The 23,924-nt window shown below is 38.1% G+C and overlaps 1 protein-coding gene across 3 annotated transcripts in view; it reads right to left on the bottom strand.

Moving 5' to 3' along the window:
- Window positions 1–10,549: 10,549 nt before the first annotated feature.
- Window positions 10,550–23,924, bottom strand: part of sclt1 (sodium channel and clathrin linker 1) — a 95,867-nt gene continuing 82,492 nt past the window's right edge. For all 3 annotated transcript variants that reach the window (XM_041784386.1, XM_041784387.1, XM_041784388.1), the window contains 4 exons: window positions 20,243–20,439; window positions 20,046–20,124; window positions 17,912–18,007; window positions 10,550–10,654 (listed from right to left, as the gene is read on the bottom strand). In XM_041784386.1, coding sequence (XP_041640320.1) covers window positions 10,631–10,654; window positions 17,912–18,007; window positions 20,046–20,124; window positions 20,243–20,439 — 396 coding nt within the window. In that variant the 3' untranslated portion in view covers window positions 10,550–10,630. The remainder of the gene's footprint in view (window positions 10,655–17,911; window positions 18,008–20,045; window positions 20,125–20,242; window positions 20,440–23,924) is intronic.

The following is a 23,924-nucleotide window of genomic DNA, read 5'->3' as shown; positions in this document are numbered from 1 at the left end:
CGCAGCCCAACAGACGTTGGTTGTTTTGTGTCGTGTTGGACGCGCAGGATCGAATCAGTCTCTAATGTAAACGGCTGTTGAGGCAGACCGTGATTATTATGAAAAGAAAAATACGCCTATTGCCCAGTCAAGTTGCAACAATACACTCTTGGGTTAATTATAGGCTCGCGAACAACCATGGTGTATTTATTTATTTTTGATCTAGCCGATTTAAAAGCCTTTCCTTCACCTTGCTAACCATTTTTTTGCACAGTTAACCAGTGGGTGCCATAACAGCTGAATAACTTAACACGTCTGCTAGCTAAGTCTAAGACAAAGAAAAAAAGATATAATAAAAAAGTTGCAGAGAAAGAACTCCAACACAGATTACCTAGGCGATACTGCGGTGGAGGAAGACATCAGAAAATCCGTGACCAAAACACAAGCATTTGAACAGTTCTGGTACTGACTTAATAACCTATTGAAAACAGATGATTTAGTTTTAAAAAATGAATTGCTGACCACTTCCCTCTTGTCTGATTAGATTCTCAAACGCAAAGACACACATAATGCAGAACCAAATCATGAACTATCAATTAAACTTGACTATCTTTAAGACCACTGACGACCAAGGCTGGATATATAATTTTACAAGCATTATGATTGTAGCAAGGATGACCTCTCTCCCTCTCCACGTCTACATTGGGGGTGTGACAGCCATTCACCACCTGAGGGCACTCTATAAAGGTAGGGAAACCTCTTGCTGCTGCTGCTGTAATAAAATATCCTGACTGATATTGTAATAACATTTTTTTTTCAATACTTGACAGATAATGTAATATTTATGTTCATTTTCAGTCCAGAGTTCTACATTTTGTGTTTTAAGAATCTAAGAATGTTGTATACACTGGATTTGAAACAACAGAATGACATTTGGGTAAAATTGCAGACCTTGAGTACCATACAGCCATATGCACATGTGCAAATACTCAGGGACATGCAGCTACATCCTGGTCTTACTGAGTGGGTGATGGACTTACCTCCTTGGGAGACCAGAATTCCAGCTCAGATAAGCTTCTGAGCAGCACTGGAGACCCCAGGTAACTCTTCCCCTAAACATACCTCTTCACTTCACAGATTTCCAACATATCACTACCTCATGAAAAAAACCACAATCCAATAAAACAACTTTCAGTAACACTTCATCTGAAGAGGGTATACATAAGCATTCATAACACCTACATACACATTACATGACAGCTGACATAAAAATAGGCCTACATATCCACTCATAAATGGCTATTATATCACTTTCAATGTCAAATTGACATCTTACTCTGTCATTATACATTATGTCATGTTACATTATAGGGTGCTACAGGCTTCCTTTCTCTAACTGGCCTGTTTCATTGACTGGATTTCCTCACTGCATGCACAAGCTTAACACTGCATAACTTATGCTTATTGATTGCGTATGTTCACGTTATGGACCGTCTTTAATACTATTTTGATGACTTCCTGGGCAGGGGCAGTTTTAGTGACTTGGAGGCCCCAGGCAAAGATCAATGTGAGGCCCCCCCTAATATCACTCACCTCAACTTCTTTGATGACCGCCAAATGAACATGATTTAACCCTTTGATGTGCAACATAAGTACCCCCCCTCTAATGCGCAACATGGGTTAAAAATGACCCGCATTCATTTCCCTGGATATTTAATGCTGGCTGAGTTTACCTTTGTTCCATCTTTGAAATAAATTAATTTTATAGATAAATTGCTACAAATATTCTTTCAATATGCTTTTTTTGATTACCACATATCATTATTATTTTTTTTTTCCTCTTTATGCTATGAAAAGAACCAGTTTTTATATTACAACATCAAGTTTACACACGAGTCAAAAATGACCCATCTTTCCATGTGTGATTTATAATTGAATGATTTGATCTTGTATTATTTCTTTAGCAATAAGTAGGGTCAAACACTTCTGGAATCAGTATTTGCAATGTGTTTATTTGTAATTTTGTCACACATACACAGATAACAGATAAAGCGCGACTGAACTGAACTGAACTGTACTTTTGTTTTATAACAGAAAACTGCTGAATTGTGTTCTGTCTGTGTTCAACTAAACACAGCATTTAAGTAAAGCACAAACTACCATCCTCATTTTTGCATGCCTCACAAAGGATCACAGTCTTTTTGTGCAGTGGTGGCTGTTGTCTTTTTTTAACCCACATCTTCCCATTGCCTCTATGACATGCTTATGGAGTTTCAGCGTGCCCTCCATGTGCCTCTTCATATGTGGCATTACAAGCTCTTTGCCCAGTTCCTAATGTGAAGCTAACTGTTGTTGTTTATGAGTTTAACATGGGCATATATTGTGTAACTGACTGCGTGTGTAAGGAAAAGTGCGCAGTCTTGATTTTGATACTTTAAACCACCTACACAAAGAAAAATAAGAGAAAGACTTTGTGCAGTTGGTTCTAGGGTCTAAGCATGTGTCTGTAATAACAGGGTAATAATTACCGTACTCAGGTTTACTGTTGGCTTGGTTTCTACTGTCTCAGTTTTGGGTCAAGTCTGGAAATAAAAATGTGTCCTCAGCCCCAATTAGCGCAGACTTGCATGTATCAATGTATCACAGAATATCAGATTTATGCGTTTTGCTGTTGTTAATACAGCAAAATAATATTAAAGCAAATGTCCGGTAGTTGTTCTAAATGGCCGGCATTCTTGAGGACTGCCGGTCATTCTAACCGAGGGAGTCTAGCGGACACTCTGCTATATAGTTTTATTTGATGACTTGTCTAAGATAGCTTAGCTAAATGCATGAGTATGATAGATTAACTGTTTGACTGAAATAGTTTAGCTAACCACTTGACTAAGATAGATTAGCGCACTGATCAGCTAAAATAATTTAGCTAACTACAGTACTTTTCTAAACTGTCTAGCAATAAACTTAGCTAAGTAGATAGCTAACTGCAAATGTTAGAAACTAGATTAGAATGAGCTAACTAAAATGGATTAGCTCACTGTTTGGCTAAAATATCTTAGCTAGCTACTTTTCTAAGCAGCCTAGCAATGCTAACTACAAAGGTTATCAACTAAATAATAAAATAAAATAAAGCATAAATAAAATGGATTATCTACATCAACAGTTAGCTAGCTAGCTAGCTAATAGTTATAACTGTCACTCTCTGACAAGGAATGTATTCTCTCTCCTAAGGTAACCTAAAATTATCACATTATTTACACTAATCTTTCAGAACTGTCATTTTATTTTGTTCAGAGGTAAGGTTGTAATAATTGTAAACAACAACAACAACAAAACAAATACTTTCATCTACCAGATGTGCAAGGGCAGCTGTGTTGAGCTGTGAAGTGTCTGAAACACATTACAGTATCCCACAATGTACTTTTATGTGTGCAGGTCATTTCTGACTCATGTTTGTAAACTTGATTTAGAAATACAAAAGGCGTGATTGTTCATAAAGTAAGGAAGGGAAAATAAAAATGATGATTTGTACATTTCAAAAACAAGATATTTACTGCATAATTGGAATAGTTACTGATAATTAAAAAAAAAAAAGAAATATCATAGAAACTCTCTGCCATTTACATGAAATAACACAGGAAATAGATATGGGTCATTTTTGACCCATGTTGCGCATCAGAGGGGTAGTGATGAAAAAAGTGGTTTAACTCAAAAAGTAAGAAAGTGGAAAATCAAATAAGGATGTTTTATGATTAAAAACAAGTTAATTGAGGAATACCTGGAGGACTGAATGATAAAATTAATGTTTTTCAAAGATATAGATAAAAGAAACTCATCCGGGTCACTTTTGACTCATATTGCGCATCAAAGGGTTAACAGAAGCAGTAGTGTGCAGTGCTCCACTAATAACACATTTAACTCTATTCAGTGTAAGAAAATCTGCATTATAACCAACATCTGTCAGGTTAAGTATTAGTGAATACTTGGTTACATCAAGCTGGACAAAATGCATTCACCTTAGACAGAGAATAAAAAAAACAAACGTAAATCTGATGTCTCCTCCAAAGAGATACGAGAATAAAGACTCTGTGTACTTACAGTTTTTTTTGACTGCTTAAACACAATTTTGAAAACGGGGTTCATTTTGTCAAAACACTGCACACAATTCACACAACCACACATACAAGTAGCAGAACACCTCAGATCCTTAGCAAAATGAAAAACTTTTGTAAAAACTATACACTAATTTATGAAAAACATATTTTGCTACCATATCAAACAAAACACAAGACCAATTCAGCAGACTGATGAAAATATAATTTATTTCTCGCCATTTACCCAAATCAGTCAACATGTCAGCATGGAGAATCACAACAAAACATGTCCCAGTTTTCATGCTTCTACAGTAGTGTGCATAACACTGTAAGCTCAGTAAATATCAGACAAACATAAAATACTGTATCCAGCACAGGTTACTATTACAGTAAAAAGAATAAAAATCTGAACCCCCCCCCAAAAAAAATATACAGAACAGAAAATACTAGACATTATGTCTTTACCTAGCTGGATCTGGCCAGAGAATTTCGTCAACATCACAGGCGATATCCTCATTGGCAAGACTCCTTGCAGAGTGGCATCATCGATTTGGTCACAGGCCTCCTCCATGGCCTGAATGAGGGATACCTGAGCCTGGGGCCGGAGAACTGAACCCTCCACTGCCATGCCAACAAAAACTCGATTGGGTTTAGATTTTTTTGATGAATTTGCTCCTCTTCTTCTTTGAGCATGTTCTTTTTGCTTCAAGTCTTCCTCTTTCTCTTCCTCCTTCTCCTCCTCCGTGGATTCCCTCTCTCTCTTCTTCTTCTGACTCTTTCCATTTTGGTTGAAGACAGGTTAAGAGAAAAATACAATAGGCTCTATTTTCAGTAATCTTTTCATTGAATCATACTGTACTGTAGGAAGACAGAGGTGTCAAACTCAAAGTTTAGAGCATTGCTGTCCAAACCACTAAATTATATCAGTTCCTTTAGTCTTTCATTTTTCACATTTTTGTAGGTAGAGGTAGATAAACTGATCTTATCCACCGATCTTCATATGTAAGTATCGGCCGATCGCCGATCCCCCAAAATTAAGGAAATCGGCACCGATTCTGATTTTGGGTGATCAATCGGTGCACCCCTAGTTCTACCATTCCATTATACTTTCCATTCCATTCTATTCTACCTTTCCATTCCATTATACTTTCCATAACATTCTATTCCATTCTACCATAGTGCACTACCCCATCTCCCCCAAAAAACATTTTTCTAAAGGCCATAATGACTCTAATGTTATATTAAAATGTTTATGTTGAAAAATTTGGGATGCACCTGTTTCAGCCGTATTTATGCCCATCGAAAATGAACACATTTTAGTACAATGCAAATACGTTCAAGAACCATATACAGTATGTATACTACCAACCTCCTCACTGGTGCTTGGTTGGGACATTTCACTCCAGTTCTCGAATCTCTGCCATGGACATCTTCGCTCTAGGCTACATATGTCTGCTATTTGCTTGCTGGAGTGTGACGTGATTTGTCATGTTCAAAGGTGCAATGGATTGTGTACAAATCAATAGGGTGTCAGAATGGTATTATGTTTATACTTCTCATCCAACCACAATCAAATTCACTCTATCCAAATGGTGCGATTTATCTGGATAGTTTATTGGCTTTTTTATTTGTTTTTTTTGAATGATGCCAAGCCAGAATGAAAACCAGCTGAAATAAAATAGGAGTAACAAGGGTATTTTTAAAATGTAAGGAGTAGAAAGTACAGATAATTGTGTGAAAATGTAAGAAGTAGAAGTAAAAAGTCGGCTGAAAAATAATTACTCCAGTAAAGTATAGATAACCAAAATTTTGACTTAAGTAAAGTAAAAAGTATTTGTACTTTGTTACTTGACACCTCTGAACATGACCATTTATGGATTTAAAACAGCAACCTGTTGTCCACAATGCCTGATCTGACCCTGATTTTACTTGGCCTGGGATCAGTGCAGAGTCCAGTGAGGAGATGAGAGAAAGAGACAGAGAGAGAGAGAGAGAGAATGGGGAGGCACGGAGAGAGGAGACAGAGACGTGGATCTTGCGGAGATTCATTGCACTTCAGCGCTATTACTGTTTATAGATAGATGTCCTGTTTAAGCTTAAGTGATCGAGACCACAAGTTCACTTCTTGATGACATAAAATAAGATCTTATGTAAATAAAATTAGGTTATATTAGTTTGGCATTACAGATTTGTTTTAATGTAGGATTAAATTAGGCTGGAGATTGAACTGAGTTGCTCACTAAAGCGTGATGCAATATCTGCGTTTGGGGTTGAGGGACAATTACGCAGAGAAAGTATTCTGAAAAGCAGCTGTTTTTTTAATCCCACTCAGGGGAAGAACTTTGGTACTACAAGGCAAAATCCCCTGGCTTTGACATTTGTTAAGACCCTTGTGCTAGAAACTAGTCAGAGGTGTGGACAGGACAAGACTCACTGAGAGAGCAGAAGTGATGCCGCAGCTGCGCTCTGGCGTGCGTCTTTTTTATGTTCCTCACGGCTCTAAATGCTAAACTATGAATAATTTTCTTTGACCTGGGGGGTGGTAAATCACAAGTGAGCTATAAATGTAGGGGGTATGTTGATAAGCATCCACACTATTGATATCCACATTGGCCATTTTTAACTTTATTAGGGGCTCGGGGCAATGACACGAGCCACGAGCCACTATTGTTCTTCAGTTCATTTCTTCTTTATTCTTCATCTTGCGGACAAAATTTCGCTGCGCTACTCCTCCTAGGGCTTTGAGAAAACCCCTGCAAATTATACATGAAAATATGTGGTTTGTTCCCGATCAGTGTGCTATGATTTTTCTAAGAAATTTGCCAATTTTTCGCAAAGTTATTCGCAAAGAACTACGAAAAAAGTCCCATCTGAAATGAATGGGGAGAGGGACGATGAAACCACAAAAATAGGGTTTTTTACCACCCCTACGGCTTCACCATACTTTCACCTACAGAGATCATTCAAACTTTAAAACGCAGGTATTTTTGTCCTGTCTTCAGGAATGTCTTTGTTATGATGATGGGGTTTACGGTTTTCGATAGGCAAGTCTTCAAATCTCCTGTGCGTTGAGTGAAAATCATGAAAAACCACTCTGCTAGAGTGGGTGATGTCATCACCCTAGAGGCTGAGAGAGCCAACACATCAACTGAGACTTTTGCGAACAACTAGTGACTATGGCCACAAATCTAACACCACACATAAAAAATATCAAAACTGAGGAAATCTTGTCCCGCTACTGTGGAACCAAGAACCAAAGCCATATCATGTGCAGTTTTGGCATGAGAGGACCAACTGTCCCAAGTACGCTGACACCTCTCTGATCTGCTGCAATGTTACCAAATCTGATAAATTTGCCTAAAGAGTCTGAAAGTTGCCCATTTTTAGCTCGCCCTCCTGGCCTCATTTCTTGCACAATCAACACCAAAATTACATCACTGCTAGTTCCAAGCCTGCAGATGCTCACGCCGAAATCCGTTTGATGATACCATTTACGGTTTTTGCACACAGAGAGGAGAAAGAGACTGTGTTTACAAGCAAAAATCACCCAAAACTACTCTCTGCTGTCTCAGGTGTAACTGATCTGTGATCAGTGATGCGTAACCGTGCAGGCATTAATTACCATGGCAACAGCAGCTCTGGTGCTTTGATGATGTCATTGTTGATTGACACGCACTCAATGAACTCTGATCACGCAAACACATGGAGCTGTTCCAATAAAGCCGCCCATTTAAACAATGCTTTAACAGGATGGTGGGCAGCTTCTCATCCACATAGTCCCCAACGTCAGTCACCAAAGACAGCCACACATATATCCTATATGAAGTGAATGGGAGAGACTGTGCATTTGTGTGTATGTTAGCGTGCGAAGCAGGCATTGGTGTGTGTTTCTGTGTTCTCTTGACTTTGGTGATGTCAATCAAAATAACAACACAATCCTTTCTCAATAAAAGTTTTTAATGTGTTAAAATGGAGCTGGAAATAATAAAATTCATCTCTTCTGCACCTGCTCTCATCAAGACCTTGACAGGAACTGCATGTCCGTATAAAATTCAAATAAAGGACTCTATTTCATAGGGAGGGTCAACACCACAAGTTATGTCAAGAAAACAGCTGAGGCTCAGTTGCCAGGTGATCAGCATCAGCTAATCAGGCCACATGACTAAAACACATGAATAAAGTCTGAACTTCAGAACTGTCTGAAGCTCACGATCATTTTACTTTTCACCTAGCATTTACAGTTTTCCTGTAATTAACATTTGTTCAGGAGCCTCTCAGAGGCAGAAATCAGCTCTTTCAGACCAGTTTGTTGCTGGTGGGGCATATCTCCATGGCAATGGCAGCTCTGGTCCTTTGATGATGTCATCGCTGATTAACACACATACAGCCCTCAATGAGCTCTGATCACGCACACATGGAGCAATTTCAATAAAGCAGCCCATTTAAACAATGCTTTAACACAGTGATACTCAAACTGTGGCTCTGGAGCCACATGTGGATCTTTTGTGACAATTTCTAGCTCTTTTATGTCTTGTTTTAAATGTTATCCCCCCAGAAAACCTTAAAAAAGGTACACTTTTTTTTGCCATTTCTCACAATTTTTTGCCACTTTTCATCCATTTAAGCAACGTTTTGTCATTAAATACTGCTTTTTTCCTACTTTTTGCCCATTTAAGCTACCTTTTGCCAATAAAAAACACTTTTATCCCTACATTTTACCCATTTTGACACTTTTTTGGCAACTTTTTACCCATTTTTTTAATCAGTTTCATCCCATTATTGCCCTTTTCAGTTTTATCTCCCTATTTTCACCCACCTAATTTACATTTTGTCATTAAATACCACTTTATACCTATTTTTTGCCCATTTTTGCCACTCTTGACTGCTTTTTGCCTATTTCAGTCACTTTTTCCCCATTTTAGTCATTTTTTGCTACCTGTAACTGATATTTTGTCCCTTCTTACCTATTTTAGTTACTTTTTGACCCTTCTCCTTTGCATTTTCACCCAGTTTTGTTGCTTTTTGACCATTTTTGCCACCTTTTAATTATTGTTATTGATACTTCAAGCTGTTTTTGCCAATTTTCACCTCTAAAATTGTGGCTCTTACAAAGGTATTTTTTTAAACAATTTGGCTCTTTGGGTGAGTAACACTGCTTTAACAGAATGGAGGGACACTGTGGGTGGCTTCTCATCCACATACAGTCCCCCATAAAGACAGCCACACATATATCCTGTATGAAGTGAATGGGAGAGATTGTGTGTTTGTGTGTAAGTTGGCACGCAAAGCGCGCATGTGTGTGTGTTCGTGCGTGTGGGCAAAGTTACATGCATGTGTGAATCTGCACAAACTTCTAAGCCTCATGTTCCAGTAACTGGTATTAAACTATGACCAGGCCACGTGAGTAAGAGAGACAGACACACTGTTTCATTAGATTGATTTCATTGTTTCTTTGTATCACAGCCATGTCCATTTGTAGTCATAATGTTACCTCAGCTCATAGGGAGGGCCAACACCACCATGTATATCAAGAAGACAGCTGAAGCTTGGGTGCCAGGTGATCAGCATCAGCTAATCAGGCCACACATGACTAAAACACATGAATAAAGTCTCCCTTCATGTACAGTGTTTTTCAACCATTTCACCGTGTCACTGTCCAGCTACATGCTGCTTCAGCCTGGACTTGGACATGACTTTGTAATGACAAGTCGGGTCTATTGTAATAAATGACCTTGCGATGGGGCACACACCCCATGTATGCAGGCGGCCTGGGTTCAAATCCGGCCTGAGGCCCTTTACCGCATGTCTCTCCCCGCTCTCTTCCCTGTTTCCGACTCTATCCACTATCCTCTCCTCTATCAAATAAAGGCACAAAATGCCCAAAAATAAACCTTTAAATAAATAAATAAATAAATGACCCTGTGATGAAACCAGCACAGCCCCCCGAGCCCCTCTCGCAATTTCCGCTCGTGGAAATTATCTAGTTTTTTTTTTAGTTTCTGCTTATTTACTTATTCTTTCCCTTTAATTGGATTTTGAAATTTGGTTCTTTCGAAACTTTGGTCTAATTTTCCTTTTTTTGCCTGGTTTGGGCTCCTTCCACTTCCATGCAATTGTGTGCTTGAAACAAGCGTCCACGTTGATTTTATTTTATTTCCATTTTTTAGGGACACTTTTAGTTAAATGGAACCATGTCTCCTGCCCATCAGTAACAAACCTCTGTGTCCTCATTGTGAGTTGGGTAATTCTTTGGATGAAATTCCCAAGGTGGCGCTGTCGTGGTAAACGTGACATTTATGATACAAGCTAAAAAAAATCCATCAAGAAAAATGCTGGTGCATTAGTGTATGAAACAAAAATATCCCCTTTATATCACCAGACTGAAGACATTGATGTCATGCCCTTGGCCAAATTATGGGTATCATAATAACAAAAAAGGAGCATGCTGTAAACACACTTATGTCTTTATTATTTCTTCTGTAACTCTGTGACCATCACTGTCACAGTATTTGGATCCTAATCACTTTCACAGTATGCAGATCACACTTGGTTGTTGTCTTTCACTGCGATGCCAACATACTCATCTGTAAAAAGGATGAAACACAGTGAACAAATGTCACAAATCATTCAGGTAACACAGCAAAAGACAGAGGCCATCAAAAGCTGGCTCAGACTGGGAGCACAGGTGGTCAAGTGGTTTAAGGTGCTACCCATGTACATGGGCGGCTAGGGTTCGAATCCCGCCCGTTCCCCTTTCCTGCATATCTCTCCCCACTCTCTTCCCTGTTTCCAAGTCTATCCACTGTCCTTTCTCTATCAAATAAAGGCATGAAAAGGCCCAAAAATAAATCTTAAAAAAAAAAAAAAAAAAAGCTGGCTCAGACTACACAAATTCAGCCATATTTAAGCCTGACTGAAACGTTGCAGCTCATTGTCAAAACTTGAGCCGATTGAGTGTCGTGAACAACAAACATAATTAATGACGCATTCAAGACGCCCCACAACCACGATTCAACAAGAATAGCATGTCTAAATTTTTCTTATATCCTCATCTAGTTTGACACCCTGACCCGACGTGTACCAACAGGAGAGCATTTGCACCTTATCTTTGCATAATCATTTATAAGAATCCCCTTTTCTCCCTTCAGAGAACTAAAGACTAAATTTTATTTTATTTACGTTACCACATGCATACTTTACGTTCTATCTGAAAGACAGCCAGTCCATATTGTCTTCCTCTTGTTTTGATACATCCATACTTATTATCCATACTTGTTTATTTTCTTTTTTCTCGAGCAAAAGGCAACTACAATCACATAGAGCGCTTCTGTTGTAGAGTGATTGACACTCTTTGACCTGCCCCTTCGACAACCTGTGAACTATTTTTTTTAATTCAAACTTTATTGCACTTTTCAAGATACAAAAAGGGACTTACAATTTGCATATTCACAGTAGGGATATGTATATAGTTGTATACAATTATTAAGTACATTAACAATAGGAGAAAGACAGAACAAACAAGTGAACATTAAATGCTAGGGGGGAATGAATGTCTATGTAGCAATATCAAACACAGGCTGAAACAGTTTTAATTGCTTTTTGTTTTCAGACTATTTGATGGAATTTATATATTGCTTGAACTCATTTAAAAAGGTAGAACCTTTCACAAAACATTTCACAATACACAAATACATTTCACAAAACACAAAAACATTTCACAATACACAAAAACATTTCACAATTCACAAGAACATTTCACCGATCGTAAAATACATTTCACAAAACATAAAAACATTTCACAAAACACAAAAACATTTCACAATTCACAAAAACATTTCACAATTCACAAGAACATTTCACCGATCGTAAAATACATTTCACAAAACATAAAAACATTTCCCAAAACACAAAAACATTTCACCGATCGCAAAATACATTTCACAAAACACAAAAACATTTCACAATACACAAAAACATTTCACAATACACAAAAACATTTCACCGATCGCCAAATACATTTCACAAAACACAAAAACATTTCACTGATCGCAAAATACATTTCACGAAACAAAAACATTTCACAAAACACAAAAACATTTCACAAAACACAAAAACATTTCAACGATCGCAAAATACATTTCACAAAACACAAAAACATTTCACCGATCGCAAAATACATTTCACAATACACAAAAACATTTCACCAATCACAAAATACATTTCACGAAAACGGAAAGGGTAGGACCATGGTACTTGTTTGTGATTGGCTAAACCCAAGTCTGTCCGGCATCAGTCATTTATCATTTCCTGTTTACGCTTCTTACCGCAATAGCCGAGCCAGCACGAAATTTCAAGTGTCTACCAGCATGGAAGAGGAACTTGAGTTGATGGCGGAATACTTCAACAAAGGAAATACATATAGTGTGATTCTTGATGTGCTCTCCTTGTATCATGACATACATATTTCAATTGGAACCCTAAAATCGCGCTTAAAGTGTCGTGCCAAAAGAAGTACCCCCGGTAGGATTTGTATCCCCCTGCTGCCTTTGCAAAAGGAGCTGACTATCGACTATCAGATGTAGATTTTGCCTCAGTGAATGAAAATGACAATAAAAGAATGTATAAAGCAGAAGATGAGTTTTGATCATCTGTTTTATTCATCATTATCGTGTTTTTGTCGGTAATATCTTTTAAAATAAGATCTTTTAAGTGAACGTTTTGATACTGCAGCTTGGTGCACACTCATTACACTGTACTGAGAACGCATCTTTTTCCTCCTGCATCCTGTCATTGTATTTTGGTGGCGTGTTGGTCATCAAATCTGGGTCCACGCTGCTGTACATGAGTAACAGACATATTTTCTTCATAACTTTTATCATCTTCTATTAGCGCTGTTTAGCGTCAAGCCGCTGACATGCACTCACCACTTCCGCCTCGAGGTATTTCAAAATAAAGGTCCTGCATAGCCATATCACTGAATATTAACTTGTCTATTGACCAGTCAGAGCAAGATTTATGTACAGAGAGATCAATTTCAGACCATTTATTTCAACACATTGTCCACTTCGACTGCATCCCACTCTAAACAAGTGTTTCACAGTGTAAAGAACTGTAAAAAACAAAGGAACATTTAATTGCAATCAAATATGTCATCTCTTCGGGGTGCATAAATGGTGTACTACTGCCTTGTCTTTGCTTTAATGCAAATTACAAATGATTTTCGGTCTCACTTTAGCCTTGCCAGGATTTGTACCCCCCATCCACAAGCAAGAGGTGGGGCCCCTTGCCTCAATAGACTTTTCTTGGCCAGCTCTCATGACAACTGATGACATTTGTGAAATTGTAACAGTTTTGAGCTTTCCTCTTGAAGTTAGAGGTGATATAACAAATCAGGCCTCGATTCGGCCCTGAAATAATTTGTACCCCCCACCCACAAGCCAGGGTTGAGGGCCCCTGCCTCAATTGTCTTTTCTTGGCCAGCTCTCATCACAAATTATAACATTTGGGACTTTGGAGAAGTTTGAAGCATCACTCTTGGAAGTTAGAGAGGGGATAACAAATACATCAGGCCTAGATTTGGCCCTGAAATAATTTGTATCCCCCTGTAACTTGAAATAGAAGTGAGTTAACCTGTTCAAACTCTCCAGTATGATCAGGCTTGATCAGAAATGAACACAAAAAGAATGTTATGATGTTAGTTTGTGATCTGAGCATTCTGGAGGGGGGATACACTTTACAACATTTATGCACCCTGAAGGGATGACATATTTGATTGCAATTAAATGTTCCTTTGTTTTTTACAGTTCTTTACACTGTGAAACACTTGTTTAGAGTGGGATGCAGTCGAAGTGGACGATGTGTTAAAATAAATGGTCTGAAATTGATCTCTCTGTACATAAATCTTGTTCTGACTGGTCAATAGACAAGTTAATATTCAGTGATATGGCTATGCAGGACCTTTATTTTGAAATACCTCGAGGCGGAAGTGGGAAGTGGTGAGTGCATGTCAGCGGCTTGACGCTAAACAGCGCTAACAGAAGATGATAAAAGTTACGAAGAAATGTCTGTTACTCATGTACAGCAGCGTGGACCCAGATTTGATGACCAACACACCGCCAAAATACAATGACAGGACACAGGGGGAAAAAGATGTGTTCTCCTTTCGGCGTAATGAGTGTGCACCAAGCTGCAGTATCAAAACGTTTACTTAAAAGATCTTATTTTAAAAGATATTACCGACAAAAACACGATAATGATGAATAAAATAGATGATCAAAACTCATCTTCTGCTTTATACATTCTTTTATTGTCATTTTCATTCACTGAGGCAAAATCTACATCTGAAAGTCGATAGTCAGCTCCACCTTCTGCAAAGGCGGCAGGGGGATACAAATCCTACCGGGGGTACTTCTTTTGGCATGACACTCTAAGCCTGATTTTAGGGTTCCAATTAAAAGGTGTATGTCATGATACGGGGAGAGCATATCAAGAATCACACTATATGTATTTCCTTTGTTGAAGTATTCCGCCATCAACTCAAGTTCCTCTTCCATGCCGGTAGACACTTGAAATTTCGTGCTGGCTCGGCTATTGCGGTAAGAAGTGTAAACAGGATATGATAAATGACTGATGCCGGACAGACTTGGGTTTAGCCAATCACAAACAAGTACCATGGTCCTACCCTTTCCGTTTTCATGAAATGTATTTTGTGATTGGTGAAATGTTTTTGTGTTTTGTGAAATGTATTTTGCGATCGGTGAAATGTTTTTGTGTATTGTGAAATGTTTTTGTGTTTTGTGAAATGTTTTTGTTTCGTGAAATGTATTTTGCGATCAGTGAAATGTTTTTGTGTTTTGTGAAATGTATTTTGCGCTTTTGAAATATTTATTTCCTATTGGCCTTCAGGGCCACCGTAGGAATTTGGACAATATAATAATAATATTTATCAAGAATACACAGTTGTTTTAATTTGTGCCATTTTCCATGAGTCCAAACAATACATTCTTCCATAGTAAAACAAAATGTTTACTGATTTTATCGTGAATGAATCACAGTTTTGCCAGAATTTCTTTACACTACAGCAATACCAAAATAAATGTACATTTTCAGGGCAAAGATTGCAGAAACTACAGTTGGAATCAATATAATTTTTGAACCTATTTTTAATGTTAAGTTTTGATGGGCAAAACCTATGTATAAGCTTGAAGGGGGCTTCCTTGACTTTATTGGTGATCAAATACTTACTGGGTAAGAGCCAAACCTTCCTCCATTCCACATTATCCACAAACATGTTCCAGTAAGAAATGACACAAGGTAAAGATGTTATATCCTTTTGAAACAGTCTCCTTATAGATCTCTTGTTGCTAATAGAATGACTGGAAAAACAGATTTTACCTATTGGAGTGTTTACTGGTAATAATAGGGACGGGTGTTGACCACCAGACCTAGGTTGAAATTTAAAAAGCATACATACTCCAGGGGGTGTGGCACCAAACACTTTTGCAAAATCCCCAGGTGTTACAGGTATTCTATAGTGTGACAGAAATTCTTCATATGTGAAAAGAAGACCCTGCCTATTTAAAAGCTGATCTACCAGTAAAATATTATTGTCAAACCAGTTTTTCATGAAGAAAGACTTGTGTTTATATAAGATTTCCTTGTTATTCCAGATGTAATAGTTGTGAGGAGAAAAGTTGTGCTTGTAGATAAGTGACCATGATAAGAAGGCTTGGCGATAAAAAGCAGATATTTTCACAGGAATTTTACTAGTATCAAATTTACGACAAGAAAAAAAATCTATGCCACCAAGTTTCAATAATATATGTAGAGGTATCATATTCCAAATTGAGGTAGGGTTTTTTAAGTAATTGCTTTAACCAATTAATTTTAAATGTGTTTAATGAGTAAAAATCTAGAAAATTTAGGCCACTGCTTTCATATGGGTTCATAAGAACTGATTTCTTCAGGTAATGAGTTTTATTTTTCCATATGAAATTGAAGAGCATTTTGTCAATCTCTTTCAGAAGTTTATCATCAAGATGCAGAGCCAGAGCTGCATAAGTTAAACGGGAGATTCCTTCTGCTTTATCGAGAAGAATTCCGCCTCTCATGGACAGATCTCTTGAGAGCCAATGGTTTAATTTTCTTTGAAAAATATAACAGCTGGCAGCCAGGACTAATTTAGCCCTGGTTATATTAATAAGAGTAATGTCAGGGTCAAATCTACAGACTTTATGTATACATTCTTTGTTTTTTAAGCCGTATGTGGAACCATTTTCCTCATCGTTCGCGAGTGCCAAAAATCGCAATGTACTCCACTCAGCTCCTACAGAGAGTCCGTTTTGACTCTTTATGTCCCTTCCTGTCCCTGTCCATAAATTAAACGCTTTATGAAAAAAGGCCAGTGTGATGGCTCAGTATCTATGTGCCAGTCCCTTCCTGTGCGCATCAGAGCAGTTGAGACGCTCATACTGTATGTCTGCAGCGCTATGAAGAGCGTTAAAGCTTCTGTGCGCATTTAAGGAATTGGACTGTGCCTTGTTTATGAAGTTAAACAGTTTTAGTGCAAGCAAAAATTAAATTCAGACCTGATCCCAACGCAGCCCTCTAACTAGGTTCTTTTAGTGGAACTAACAGGATAATTCTCGTTAAAAACTGCTGAAGGTGCTCTTGAAATATGTCAGTAATTAATTATTACTGTGCTGATATGCTGATATGATGTGTAAATCCTGTGTGGTGGATAAGTTTATCAGTCAGAGGTGGAGCCATGGGGTGGCTTTTGGGGTCTATGCCCCTACTTTTTTCTTAAAAAGCTCTGAATCTTTAACTTTGGTAAAAGTACATTATCTCTGATAACTGATGAATGTAAAAAGAAATATCTTGAATTTTGATGAACAGATTGACAGCAATCATCGCTGATCACAACATGGAAATTTCATTCTTGTTGCCAAACTGAAAAAAAAACAAAATCAGATGTTTTTTTACTTTGAAAAAGCTTAAAAACACATGCTACAGAATAAATAAAAACCTTACTATTAATATTTCTGCATTTTTTTAAAAGAAAAATGCATCTGTAACCACAGAGGGGGTGCACCAAATTGTACGTTCGCCTAGGGCACCAGAATTGCTAGAACCAGCCCTGATCTGACTTGAGTTCTGACTTGGAATTGTTTATGTCATACTGTATATGCTTTTGCTGTCATGTTCAACATGTTCACAATTGTTAAAATAATTATGTTCAAACACTCATTAATATCTCAAGTAGTAGTTTTAGTAAGAGTGGTGGCAGTGGGGTGGGGCAGTGTGTGTATGTGTGTGTGGGGGGGGGGGGTATAGTAGGGGGCCTGTGCTCCAGTAGAGCTTTATGCCTAGCAATGCCCCTGCACGCCAGTTATCAAGAAAAGAAGTGTCTTTATTGGATTTGGGAATTACAGTCATCAAACCTTGAGTCATGGTTCTTGGCAGATATCCATTAGCTGTGCTCTCCAAAAAGGTCTCCAATAAAAAGGGAGAAGTAACATCAGCAAATGACTTGTAAAATTCTGAAGTCAATCCATCTATACCTGGTGATTTGTTGTTTTTTAAATGATTAATTGCATTTGACAACCTGTGAACAAGTGCTCAGTCGTGGAGATAGTGGTGATGTTAGCATATGGCGAGTGGTCGAGATCACTCTTGTAGTGTGGCCAGGTTGTCGACCAATACAGGACAAGATTTTGGCCACATAGTCTGACATGGTGCTATCGTGAACGCCCAAAAAAATTGTGTAGTCTGAGCCGGCCTTAAGACACACACTATGCCATCATGCTGTGTATCAACACCATTCAACTTTCCACCTTTACCTGTTGGGTTGCTGCAGTTGCCCTTTGTTCAGCCTGTGACAGGTGAGTCTGGAGAAGACTCATCCTCTCTTGATACTCTGTCAGTTGCCTCTGATACTGTCCACACAGATACCAAGTAGTTACAACCACACATAACCCAGCTTATTTTTAACACTCAGTTTTCATGACCCATGGTACAAATATTACTATTGGTAATAATTTATTTCTATATATCAATTTTATACACTTAAAGGGATACTTCAACATTTTCGCAAATTCACCCATTGCCATAATTCCTATAGTCCTAGTAATAGGTTCGTTAGCTTTAGTTGTCGGTGCAAGCTATTTTTAGATTAGCGCTGCCGAGTTCGGACCTGCTGTGCCAACTCAGTGTAAGCAATTCCGGTTTTCCCTCATCAAACTTGTCAAATACACAATCCAACAACTCCAAAACGCTCTCGTGGACAGGTTGTGACCTGCTCATTCACCACGCTATGAAATAATAACCTATAATTATGTAACATTACAACACATGAAGCAAATACCCAGAACTATTTCTTGAGTAAACCACTGGGCGGAGTGACACAGTGTAGCAGCCATGTCTGGAGTGTAGTTCCGGCTCTGCATTTAGCTTTAAAACATCTCCGTCTCGTAATGTTCCATGATTATAGGTTATTATTTCATAGTGTGGTGAATGTGCAGGTCACAACCTGTCCACGAGAGCGTTTTGGAGTTGTTGGATTGTGTATTTGACGAGTTTGATGAGGGAAAGCCGGAATACCGTCTGCTTACATTGAGTTGGCACAGCAGGTCCGAACTCGGCAGCGCTGATCTAAAAATAGCTTGCACTGACAACTGAAGGTAATGAACCTATTACTAAGACTATAGGAGTTATGGCAATGGGCGAATTTGCCAAAATGTTGAACTATCCCTTTAAAACTAGCTGTCAAGGCTTGGCATTAGTCATCATTTGGACACTCTGAGACTCCTCAAAATTGTATCATGTAGCATTGCTTTGTAGGTGAAAAAAAATCAATTTAATTCCATCATGCATTACTTTAACCCGGGACTTAGCAAAAGATCTATATTTTTTCAGCAATGTTTTTTGCAGTATTCAAAAATAAGTATGGCAAACATTTAGAACATATTAATTTGATATCATTTTTCCATGGGAAAGACAGCTTAAATCAAACATATTCAAAATGTCTTATTTTTGCTTGCATGTTACTCGCTAATCAGCTATGCAGGCTACTGTAGTCAAACAATCCCTGCTTATATGTTTACATGCCCATGACACTGCATGGGTTAAAGAGTAATATTTGACATCTTAAAAGTATATTTAGATCTTTCTAATATCCCATAAATGTCAAAGAATGTTAAGAACTGCCTTAAAGCAAAGTCTTAAAAAATTAGATATGTTGGAATAAGGTTGCTGTAAACATGTGAAAACACTGAGATCCACATGTGACTGAATTTTGGATTGAGACCGTTAGAAAGTTTTTCACCTCTTTCCTGGCTTAGTTGAATTTGGATGGGGCAAATATATGGGCTCATGATGTCACAAGCCCACAGTGGGGAATGGCCCCGCCCCTCTAACACTACAATATAAAATCACAGAGCAGTTCATCTCAGTACAGTCTGTTGTTAGCTGATGTCAAATTGGCAAATCTTTCAGCCACAGTGGCCTATGGATCATTTAAAGTATCATTAACAAAGATTTGAGCAAGAAAACGGACTTTGTCTCATCTTCTAAGATCAACAAAAGGTCCAGAGGCAGGCTAATGGGGTGAGCTTTCCTCAATTCAGATTGCAGCATTTTGTTTTTATTTGAGAGGATTGTATTTCTCTCGAGTTGGCATGGCCTCTGCTCATTACACAGACACGCCCACAGCATCCTGGAGCAGATTTTACTGCCTTTTTTTTTTCAGGATTTTGAAGCTTAATTTTATAAACTCTTCTTCTTCTATAAACTATGTTTTTTGTTTTTTTATTTGACTAAAATTTGACATGGGGGTTCATAACATAGTGACCAGTCATACAACAAACCTAAATACAGATCTGTTTTTATTTTACAGGGTCTTTAATTAATTTTACTCTAAATTCTCTTGTAGTGTAAACCAAGCCACAATGGTGACTGTGCAGGTGTCACACAAACCTCTGTAACTGTAATATGCTCAGCTTCAAGCGCCATCTCTAGCTTGTGTGATTGCAGCTTCTGACGATTTAGCTCTACCCTGAAAAACACATCAAAACTTTGCCCTTTCATGCAGTCAAAAGGTTCCATGCACGTTTTATATTATTCAGATTCTTAGCCATAGTTTTGAGGAAATATCTGCCTTTGTCAGTTCTTACTTGAGATGAGTGATTTTATTCTCAAAAGCCTGAACCATGTCTTTGGCCTCTTCCTTCCAGTGCTGAGTAGTTTTCTGCTGGACTGTAAGGAGGCGTTTCATATCTGCACTAGAGCTTTGGCTGCAGTTCTCCAGCTCCTGCATCCTTGCCTCAAGTCCCTGTTTCTTCAGACTGTACTCCTGCTCAATCAGTGACACCTGTGGTAAAAGCAGCAGAAGTTAAATTTAATAAGACCAAACTTCAGTCTTCACATTGCTGCCTTGTTACAAACAAACAAAACTTTCGGTATTGGTTTTACTTGCTGACACAATTATGGAGCTATTATTGTTGCAAAAATATTTGTAACTGCATACAAAGATCTGTTCACAAATCCACAAATGCGTGCACAAATCCACAGATGCATGTACAGATCTGCAAGTGCATGCACAAATCTGTGCACAGGTCTGCAAATGTGTGTACAGATCTGCAAATGCATGCACAAATCCACAAATGTGCGTACAGATCTGCAAATGTGTGTAAAGATCTGTTTGTTATGCTGGATGCTTTCAGTGAATCAACATCGGGCCAGAATCCGCGCATGCGTGGGCGGGGGTAGATGACAGGTAGAGTGAGTCTTCACCAGTGGACAAAGAGTCATCACGCTGGTGCCGTTTGTGCTGCAGGTGTAGGATCAGCACCACAATGGGCAGAGCCTGGTGACTCTGAGGTCTCTGATTTCAGAGCTTTTCTAAAGCTAGACTGGATATGTGTTACAGATATCTGTAATTCAATTTTGCCTAGTCAAAAAGAACATTTCAGATATCTGCAAATACATTCTGCCTCTCCACAATTGTCATTGCCGGTATCTACAACCTCATTTTGACTAGGTGAAATGACATCACTTTTGCCATTCATGTGTATGAGGTTTCTCATTACAGATATCTACAACCTCATTTCAGATATCCACAATGTGAATTACAGATATCTGCAACTGAATTTTAGATCTCTGTAATTCCGATTCAAGATACAGTGCTTAACAAATTTATTAGACCACCCTAACCCTAACCAAAGTAAGGTTTAGGCCACAGCTGCCCTAAATTAACAGCATTGGTAATTACTAAAGTCATTTTTTCATTTCAAATCATTTTTTCTGCAATGGTTAATACACCAATATGTAGAAGCTCTTAAACCAAATGATATTTTTAATGCTAAAAATTTAATTATTGTTATCCATGAATTTCCAAATTTACTGATTTACAAAAAAACTGAAAAAATAGTAAAGCACATTATTATTTCTTGATTAATACGTCAAATTATAGTTATTTACTTGCATTCCTGAACAGAAAAATTAGTTTTAGTGGTTGAATGTTATGTTTGATTAATTTCTGACTTCTCAGAGAAGCCCAGTGAGCCGGCTCAAATTTGGGTGAATTCAGTTTGAAATCCCTCATTCCCTCTTTAAAATGGTAAAACGCGGAGAGCTCACTGAAAATGAAAGAGTCTGCATTAAAGTACTTCATGATGCTGGATAGTCTCTGAGATAAATATGACAGGTGGTCTAATAAATTTGTTAAGCACTGTATCTCTAATTTCATTTTGACTAGGCAGAATTAGAATGTACACACATTTGTGGATTTGTGCATGCATTTGCAGATCTGTACACGCATTTGTGGACCTGTGCACGCATTTGTGGATTTGTGCTGGGCAAGACACCCCAGATCCCTAAGGAACCTTGGTTACCATGGCAACCTATGATGTCATCACTACTTAAATGCAAGAAAAACTCTTTATCAACTTCATTTGACTTCACTGAAGACATAAAGAGGTGTCTCCTCGTATCTTGCATTAAGAACATTCAAAACTAAATCACAAAAACCATGTATTATTAGAAAATACATTTCTGAAGCTTAATGTTTCATATTTAGTGGGGATGCTGACAAGCATCCACACTATTGATATCCACGTCGGCCATTTTGACTTTATTAGGGGCTCGGGGCAATGACACGAGCCACTATTGTTCTTCCGTTCGTTTCTTTTTAGGGGCTTGGGGCAACGAAACGAGCCACTTTCCTCCTCATAGCAAAGCTATGGTAGGACTGTTGTTCTTCCATTCGTTTATTCTTTATTAGTGGGGATGCTGACTAAGCATCCACACTATTGATATCCACGTCGGCCATTTTGTTGATTAGTGGGGATGCTGAGTAAGCATCCACACTATTGATATCCACGTCGGCCATCTTGAACTTTATTATTCCTCTTCCTCCATGCCGGCTATCTCCTCCTTCATACTTTGTCGTATCGACACCGTTCAAACTTCAAAAAAATCCCGTTTCTCCGCCATTCGTGTGCTATGACTTTTCTCATTTCTAACTTTTATAATTTTTAAAATATTTAACTTTGTTTAACAATGTTAAGCAGATGGCAAAAATTTCACAAAATCTGCCCTTTTTTCCACTGCTTCTTAACTTTGGCATTCCTTGGGCTATTTTCACTATTTTACTCTCATACTCTTCAGCTTCTTGTGCAGAGTTTTGCGAACTATAATACTCTTTTCTACTATTTATACTTTTTGAACTATCATGCTTTTTACTGATCAAACTTTTTCAAAATTTTGGCTCTCTCAGACGTTTTAGAGTCAGACTTAGAGTGATGACATCACCGCCAGAGTGTGGCTGGACTCCTAAAAACTAGGGGCAGCCCTGTGAACAAACTCCTCTCCTGAGAAAAATGTTAGCTCTAGAGAAATAATTTTAACAGCAAAATGTAGCTACATCTCTGTGTGAGCTTTCGGTTCCACTGTTTTTAACTCGCTCTTGTAGCATGAGTTTTCACTTCTCACACATAAAAATCATATCACCGCGTTCCTCAACTTCTGCTGATTCTCATGATACCTTCCTTTTTCTGCTAGCTTTCACAACAACAGCTTAAATTGACCTTGTTTGAGTGCATGTTTTGGCCACTTAACTCAGTTTTCTGAGCACTTTTAACAGAAGCTGTCACAGGTGTTTCTAATTATGCTTTGATCTCAGCCTTGATTAAACAATGATGTCATGCAGGCTTTGATCCCCATAGCAACTTCGGAGCCCCTACAGACACAAGGATTAACTCCCCTCACATACATCTAGCTCCACATAGCTCCCATAGTTGCTCCTATTCACAATTTTTGATGCTATTTCTCACCCATTGAAGCTACCTGTTGCAATTAAATACCACTTGCTTCCTCTTTTTTGCCCGTTTTTGCCACTGTATCCCATTTTTGCCCCTTTTTCACCATTTTTGCCACTTTTCACCCATTTAAGATACCTTTTGCCATTAAATACCACCTTTTCCTACTTTAGAACCCATTTCATTTTAAAGGCTACTTTGAGCGATTCTTATGCTATTTTAAGTTATTTTAGGCTACTTTGAGCTAGTCTTATGCTACTTTCAGCTATTTAAGGCCACTTTCAGCTAATCTTATCCTATCTTCAGCTCTTTTTAGGCTACTTTCAGCTATTCCTATGCTACTTTCAGCTGTGTTAGCCTACTTTTAGCTAGTGTTATGCTACTTTAAGCTATTATAGGCTATTTTGAGCTATTCTTATGCTATGTTCAGCTTTTTTTAGGCTACTCTGAGATATTCTTATGCTACTTTCAGCTATAGGCCACTTTGAGCTATTTTTATGCTACTCTCAGCTATATATAGGTTACTTTGAGCTATTCT

The sequence above is a fragment of the Cheilinus undulatus genome, linkage group 4, assembly GCF_018320785.1.
Source record: "Cheilinus undulatus linkage group 4, ASM1832078v1, whole genome shotgun sequence".
In the NCBI taxonomy this organism is placed as follows: Eukaryota; Metazoa; Chordata; class Actinopteri; order Labriformes; family Labridae; genus Cheilinus; species Cheilinus undulatus.
Note: the sequence above shows the minus strand (reverse complement) of the source record. Positions and strands in the feature narration are given on the sequence as shown.